Here is an 8,090-nt window from a genome sequence, read left to right as displayed (position 1 = left end):
ACGGTTGTGAGGTCCTGATCTCAAAGTCGTGGGATCAAGCCCTGTGTCCGGCTCCCAGCTCAGGGAGGAGTCTGCTAAAGTTTCTCTCTTTTCCTCTGCCCCTCCCTGTGCTTGCTCTCTCTCTCTCTTTAAAATAAATAAATAAACCTTAAAGAAAGTGTGCAATTCAATGGTCTTGATGTTATTGATTTTTAAAAATTATAGTAAAATTCCTGTAACATAAAATTTGCCATTTTAATAATTTTTAAGTGTACAATTCACTGGCATTAATTACATTCACAGTATTGTGCAGTCATTACCATTATGTTTTTCAAAACTGTTTTGTTGCCCTAAACAAAAATTCTGTAACTATTAAACAATAACTCACCCTGGTGCCTCCCTACAATCCCTCGGGTAATCACTAATCAACTTTCAGTCTATGGATTTACCTATTCTAGATACGTCAAATTAATAGAATCATACAATATTTGTCTTTTTGTGTCTTGCTTATTTCATTTAGTATAATGTCTTCGATTTTCATCTATGTTGTAGCATGTATCAGAACTTCATTACTTTTTATGGTTGAATGATATTCCATCGTATATATTATATACCATATTTTGTCTATTCATTCATCGTTGTTACACACTTAGATAGTTTTTACCTTTTGGCTGTTCTGATAGTGATGCATCGAAATTGGTGTACAAATACCTGTTTGAGTCCTTTCTTTCAATTCTTTTGGGTGTATACCTAGAAATGGAATTGCTGGATCATATGTAATTACGTTTAGCTTTTTGAGGAATTGCCAAATCTTTCCATTGGTTTATTTTTTAAAAACACTAAACACTTCGATAGATAGATGATAGATAGATAGATAGATAGATAGATAGATAGACAGATAGAGATGTATGTTTGGTCAAATGTGTTTACTGGAAGAACATTCACAGAAGTTATTATTTTGTTGGTAGGGATGGAATGCACGTATGGAAAGACAAAAACTAGGCTAGGAGAGGTCAAAGGAAACAGTCTTATCTGTAATGCTTCCTTTTATTTTTTAGAAGGGCTACCTACACATAATTTGCAGAATTATCTTAAAAATAATTAAGAGGAAAGAACATTTGATACAATATAAACAGTTGTTAATTTGAGGTAGAAGGAATATCCATGCTATTCTTTGTATCTTTCTTATTTTTTTAATTAGAAAAATAATTTTTTCTAAGAAGTACCTATCACCTGATCCTCATATCGAAATTGATGAAGGAGGTAGGACTGTGATTTTATCCTCATTGCAAAGGCAGAATTCTGAAATGGACAGTGGTGGATCAGAACCAGAGACTCGGGTTCTGGGCTGCTCATGGGAGGGCTTGGTGAGGAGACGGAGGCTGAGGAGGAGGGCACCCTAAACTCTTTGATGCTGTGTGCCACAACCCCTAAATATAGCTTCTTAATTCCCCCCCTTCTCAATGGTATGATGACATTTCTGTTTCAAAAGCCACCGCTTTGGTGGAGAGACGTGAAGGAAGAAAGGATAAGATTCAGTAAAACAGGAGGATAGCATGATAAGAGGGAAGGCTGGAGGACAAGATAACTCACAACAGTGGCTAGGAAATGAGGGAAGTGGAGAAAAGTAGGGATTCTGAGGTCATGCAGATCAAAGAGATAGGGGCTCAAAGGGCCATTTGTGGCAGACCATTTGTGCTGTGTGAGAGATAAGATGGATTCTTCCATGTCCTGGTGTCCTACCCGCACCCCTCACCTCTTCCCTCACCCCTTATTTCTGTGCTCAGTGATTAAGCGGGCAGGTGTGTGCGATGGGTGTACTGCAGGTAAGGAAAAGGAAATGATGGGGAGCCTGAAGGGAATGTGGGATGTGAGATAAAAAGCCAGTTAAATTAAGAACAAATTATCATCTCTCTGAAATAGAACTAACTGTTGGCTGCCAGATCATTCACTACTGATCCCTTGTCAGTATATATCTTCCAGAACGAATAAAATTAGTGAACAATATTGTCCAAATTCCTCAATAACATTGTTTTTTATGCCCTTGCCCTGGAAAAATAGCTTTGTCCCTAGTTTGTACAGTATAAGTCTCCTTTCTTTCTAATATCTTAAAGTTGCTAGTCTCAGAGAGATGAAAGGAATCATAGCTGAGAACAAAGAACGCTTCACTCACAAAGCTGAGGGAATTACAGTCTAAGAAGGAAAGGGAAGTTATCTGTGGTTATGTTTCCACCTACACATCGCCACCAAATCCATTTCCCTCAAGCCCAGGGTTGAATACATTTACTCTATTCAAATTTCTTTCCTTGCCAAAAGCAGTATCCCCCCAAAAGTATTTCTCAACATCATCTTGATAAGTGTTTCTTGAGAAATGAAACTCCAAGATCAAATAAGTTTAGGAAGTGATGAGTTAAGAAAAATTTCTTACTGCAGAACTTTAAAAAACTAATCTGAAGCATGACCTCCAAACTGTGGGGGCATTTCTGAAACTTACTTCACCGAGATATTCCCCTCTCTTTCTTCTCCCCTCCCCAACCCCGATCTATAACTTTTCGTGGAATTAGAATTCTGTGAAACATAGTTTTGGAAACTTTGACCTACCCTCTAAGAGCCTGGATGCTGGAAATCAGATTTGAGTTTAAGTTCCTGCCTTAACACTTACTAGCTGAGTGATACTAGGCAAACAATTTAGGTTTTCCTATGTCTGTTTGCTTACTGGTAGAATGCGATAATAACCTTCACGGGGTTGGTGTGAAGACTGATCGAGATAACTTATGAAAGTGTTTGGCATGTAGTGAGTACTCAGTAAACAGTACCTGTCACCTCATTGTTATTCTAGGATTTGAACCTTAACTTACTTTTCCAGCCTTATGAAAAAAGGAGTCAGAGGGTGGGGAATCTTATAGCCCACCAGAAGTTAATGAACATAATGGAAAGGTTTTAAATGGGAATGAGTGGTTTGAATTCTGCCCCCCTCGCTGGGACAGCTGGTATTATCTCCAAAGGCTCATCCTGCTTTGCCATTGTCTTAACACGTATACATCCTACTTATCACTCAAGGTCCTCCTTTATCACTCAAGCCTTTCTCAACAACGTCCTGTCCTGGCAGTTGGCAATAATCTCTTCTTGTAAACTTTAAAGCCTTTCTTCTATATCTTTCGTTAGCACTTACCACTTGCTACTATGAGTCGTTATTTCTGTGCTGCTGTATTTATTTCCCTAAGTGGCATCCTTTTAAGGGCAGGGTCCACATTATGTCTCATGCTTGAAAGCACAATACAGAGATTTGCAGTGTTCACTACGCATTTATCAAATGAAAAACATGCTATCACTTTATAGTTCACAGAGTGGCTTTCTAATGACATCGGTGTAAATGAATATAGAAAGAGTTGATTTTCTCCAGTTAGCAGAAATCTACAAGTCTGGAGCTCTTTCCAAAAGTAATTTCTATCAGAGCATCATCTACTGCCCTCCTGTGTTTGATATGAATATTATTTTATACCAGAACAAAAAAAGAATAACTGGCTCAATTAAATTTATTTTGACTGCATTTTGTTTACTTTCAGATCCTTGAATCAATTTTTCCCATACAAGTCATTTTTCCTTTTCCCATGAAAATTATCTTTACTCAATACATTTCATGTTACTTTTTTTACTTAGAGTTATACAGTATATAAGAGCTTTTCATACTGGTCTGATACTCCTTCAGTATAATCTACTAAACTTGTTACATTTTCACTTTTTTAATCTGAGACAATAACTAATTTCAAATTATTCTAATATGATTAGACCTGCTTGGGTAACAGTATATATAAAACTGTACTTTGGAGCTAGAAAGGCCTGGTTCAAATCCCAGCTTGGCCACATAATAATTGTATAACCTTGGGCAAATTACTTGTCTGAAACTTTTTCATGTGCAAAACAAAGGTAATACCCCCCCAAGGTTCAGTAAGATAAAACCCTTCACACACCATAAAAACTATTACTATTCAGAAAGCATGTTTTCAAATATCTTTTTTTCTTTGGTATTACCTATTTCGGTGAAGTTGAAGACTGCCTAAGGATATGAATTAGAATGACCCAGCATATTATCTTGATTGAGCTCTGTCTTTCCATATTCAACACTCAATATTTATTGAATTCTTGTGATATGCCAGGCACCGTTCTAAGCACCTGGCCTTGTGCAGCCTAACAATATGAATGCTAGCCACCTCATGAAGTCTTTCTCTAAGTTCCTAACTTCCCTTTAAATTCTTGCAGGTCTTATTGTCCACATTACTTTTGGATTCTTTATACAAGCTACCCCATGTTATGTATCCAGTCCCTTCCTATCTCCTGTGCAAGCTGTCATCTCTCTTGGTCTACTGCTACAGCCGCTAGTTAGGGACGGAGTTTCACTCTCATGCCACTTTGTATACCTTCATTAAGTTTTTTAAGGATGGGGATTTACAGCTTGAATCTCTCCTACTCTTTGACATAAGGGGGGAGAAAGCATTAGCGTTGATACTTTTATTTAATTGCTGACAATTACAATCTATTCTGTTACCTCAGTCTATTCTCAACATAGCAGCCAGAGGGACCCTCTGAAACAGCAGGTCAGTTGTTTTCCTTGAAGTGATGTCTCTTTTCATTCATTTCTTGAGAAAAATGCCTACCAAATACTCAAGTCTAAATAACCATAGTTTAATCTACTATCGTTTTTCTCAAGCAAAAATGATGGGAAAGGAATTTCAGGGAATCTGTAAATTCAACACTATTTTCATAATATGAAGATTTGCCATTTTTAGCTGCTTTAGCATTTGTACAGATGATACAAAAGCAACAGAGAGTCAACCAGCACTTAGCACGAGTCAAGGTAGTGGCACCAAGCTGCTAAGCAGTCTTCGTATTTTCCACTGGCATGCACTCTCAAAAAAACCAAACATAACTAAAAAGTCAACTCAGTTTCACTTTAAAATGTCCTTTATGCAGTAAAAAGTAGTAATTTTATGAAATCTTAGCCCTTAAGGGCACATGATTTTAAATATTTTGTGTGACAAAATTGGTAGTATGCATAAAGCATTTCTGCTGCTGCCAAAGTACGATGGATTTAAGGGAAAGCACTTATTATTTGAGTTGCAAACTGAAGTGTGTGTGTGTGTGTGTGTGTGTGTGTGTGTGTGTGTGTTTCCTGAAGGAACACCATCTTTACTTGAATGATAGGCAAACTATAGTTACTCAGAATTGGGTAATTGGCAGACATTTTCTTGAAAATGAGACAAGTAGGACTGTCACTTCGAGGAAAACAAAACAGTATTTGCTACCAGTGATCAAATTGAAGCTATCAAGCAAAACCTAATATTGTGGAAAACCTATACCATCACTGTGATTTTTTTCAGCTTCCCAATACTGTTAAGACTTTCCTGATGAAATCAGTGGTGGTATTAGTATGATTTTTTGATGTGTATTATGAGATGTGTCAACATTGAAAGGCCTCTATTAGTCAGTGGGCCAATACTTTCCAAATGAGGGACGCATGATGTTACAAAATCATGTCTGGGTAAAGGATCCTTTCAAAGTTCAAGACAGATGAATGGATTCTAATGTAACAGAATGAGAAGTTCATTGATCTGAGTCCATGTTATAACTAAGTTTTAAGAAATTACCACTTTGGAATTTTGCTAGAGAATTAAAGACTATCCACAATTATTTGAAAAGGCTATTAGAATATTCCTCCCTTACCACATATTTTTGTGAAGTGGACTTTTCAAACTTCAGCCAAAACTTCGTATCACAATAGTTCAAATACAGAAGCAGATAGGAGTCCATCTGTTTTCTATTAAACCTGACATTGAAGACATCTGAAAAAGTGTTAAAAAAAAATTCTTCTCACTAAACTGCTTTTGGAAAAATGGTTATTTTTCATAAAGCATTTTTGCTAACATATAATGGTTTTGTTATTGTTATCTTTACACAAAGTACTAAATACTTTAAAATTGTTTTAATTTCTAATTCGGTGACTATCAACAGCTATAACCCTCATCAACAGACTCTGTGGGGTCTTCAAGAATTTTTAAGAATGTAATGAAGTCCCAAGGCCAAAATGTTTAAGAATTACTGATCTAAAATATGTCAGATCACATTACTTAATAAAACCATTTGTCCCAATGGCTCCCTATTTCCCTCAGGACAAAAGTCACAAGTCCTTGCACTGGCCTACCAGGCTGTACTCTTATCTGTTCCTCCTCCATTACCTATCCCTCTACTCTTCCCCTTGCTCACTCCCCCAGCCACATTTGCTTCTTTGATGTTTCTCCAATAAGCCAAACACAATTTCAGTATTAGCACCATTGCACTGGCAGTTCCTTCTGCCTGGAAAACAATTCCCCCAGTTTTCCCCAAGGGTATTTTCCTTCCCTTCCTTAAGGTCTTTTCTCAAGTGTAACCATCTCAATAGTCTAACATAAGCATCTTGTTTAAAACTGCAAACGTACTGTTACTCCCATCCTGCACACCACCTTCTAATACTTGTTTATTCCTACAATTTGTGCAGCCTCCCCCACCTCCAAGTATAACATAAGCTCCAAAAGCATGGCAAAATACCCGCCACATAGAACTCAACAAATATTTGTTGAATGTTGAATGAATCAAAGAACTCGTTTGACAGCCTGTCATTTTTCAGGGATGCGTCCAGAATCCCAAGAGAGAGGATGCAACTTACACACAGAGGAGTGGGCAATGCTAGCAAAGATTTTTTTGAATGGAAGAAAATGAAGGAGGAATACAGTAATCACAAACCTCAATACTGAAGGCGTTATGGGTCTGAAAAAAGGTGTTGGGAGAGTGTGCAAGGTGAATTTTAAGTGTCTGGCAATGAACGCTGGCTTTGTGCTTAACTCCCCCACCTCCCGCCTCTTTCTTCTCCTATGAAACCAAAGTCCCCAGAGCCTTCCCTGGACCCCTCCACCCGAACACAAGTAGTCCACACGAAAAGACTGAAAAATTTATAAACTTTATGGAAAAAGCAACGACGACAATCAACTAGCCAAAAAAGAGCCTCCAAATCCCGTCTCATTCCAGTGCCTTCTCCCCTCTCCTGGTTTTAGGATCTCTCCACCGTCTCAGTTCTCAGGGGTCCTGATGGTCTCCCAACGCTGTGTTCCGAAGGGTCCACAGGAAGGCAGGACAGGCCGGACGCCCCCAGGTAAGCACTTCTGTACAAGAAAGGGACGAGAAACAGAAGCAATGGAGAATCGGTGCACTTGGGGCAGGAACACTCGGGAATGATGGCAAACGGGAGGAACTCAGGTGAGGCTCCTGCACAGCAGTGACAAGACGCGGGTCTCAGTTCTCCTCCGGCTTGTCGGCTGGCGGTCCGCAAGGCTGCAGCATCTTCTCCATCAAGTTGAAGCGAACTCGGGCTTTGCTTTCATTCTCCGCAATCGCGAAGTAGTTGAGAAGGTCGAAGTGGCCCATGTAGGAGCAGTAGGAGTCGCGGTGCTGGTTTACCAGCCACTCCCACTTGGTGGTATCGGCGTGGCCCGTGCCGATGTACTTGGACTGCAGGTGCTCCAGCTGGCTGTGGATGGTGTAGCGGTCAGTCATCTCGTCGCTTTCCCTTTGCTCCCAGGTCAGAGGCCACAGAGGAGAAGCAGCTGCTCTAGATTTTCACGCGGGAGAGAGGCCACAGCACGGAACCTCCAGGCGGCTCAGTCGCAGGCGAATGGCGTCACAGTTACGAACCTGCGTGGACTCGCCGTCCTAGGGCTCAGAGGCGGAAGCGGAAGTGTATTCTGTCACGGAATTGGAGTTGCCTAGCCGACGCTACAAGTCGGCCGCCCTCCACAGAGAGCCCCTCCCCCTTCGTAGAGCGTTGCATTATGGTTCACTTAGCGGCCCTTTTTTTAAACCGGGAGCTTTGCATGCCGGGACCTGTGGTCTCCGAGGGTTTGTGCACGGCCGCTTCTGGGACCCGTTGTCGCGGTTTAAGAGCCCGCCGGCGACCTAGTGGAGCATGGTGTCGGGGAGGCGGGGAGCAGCCTTGGAAGGTTGAGAGCTGAGAAGAAATGGGAAGCTCACGTAGGACAGCGCCACAGGCAACCGTGAAAATGAACTCGGTATAATTCTGATTT

General features: G+C 40.2%; 1 protein-coding gene across 1 annotated transcript; it reads right to left on the bottom strand.

Annotated features, from left to right (window-relative positions):
* Positions 1-6,951: 6,951 nt before the first annotated feature.
* Positions 6,952-7,699, bottom strand: SF3B5 (splicing factor 3b subunit 5). The gene has a single exon (XM_026504958.4). The coding sequence runs from the start codon at positions 7,561-7,563 to the stop codon at positions 7,303-7,305; it is 261 nt and encodes an 86-aa protein (XP_026360743.1). The 5' UTR covers positions 7,564-7,699; the 3' UTR covers positions 6,952-7,302.
* Positions 7,700-8,090: the final 391 nt, after the last annotated feature.

This window comes from Ursus arctos, unplaced genomic scaffold, assembly GCF_023065955.2.
Source record: "Ursus arctos isolate Adak ecotype North America unplaced genomic scaffold, UrsArc2.0 scaffold_13, whole genome shotgun sequence".
NCBI classification, from domain to species: domain Eukaryota; kingdom Metazoa; phylum Chordata; class Mammalia; order Carnivora; family Ursidae; genus Ursus; species Ursus arctos.
The sequence above is the reverse complement of the archived record's forward strand: the minus strand, read 5'-3'. Positions and strand labels throughout refer to the sequence as shown.

Excerpts from the sequence above, each read along its gene's own strand:
- SF3B5 (XM_026504958.4), bottom strand. The coding sequence starts at position 7,563 with ATGACTGACCGCTACACCATCCACAGCCAGCTGGAGCACCTGCAGTCC.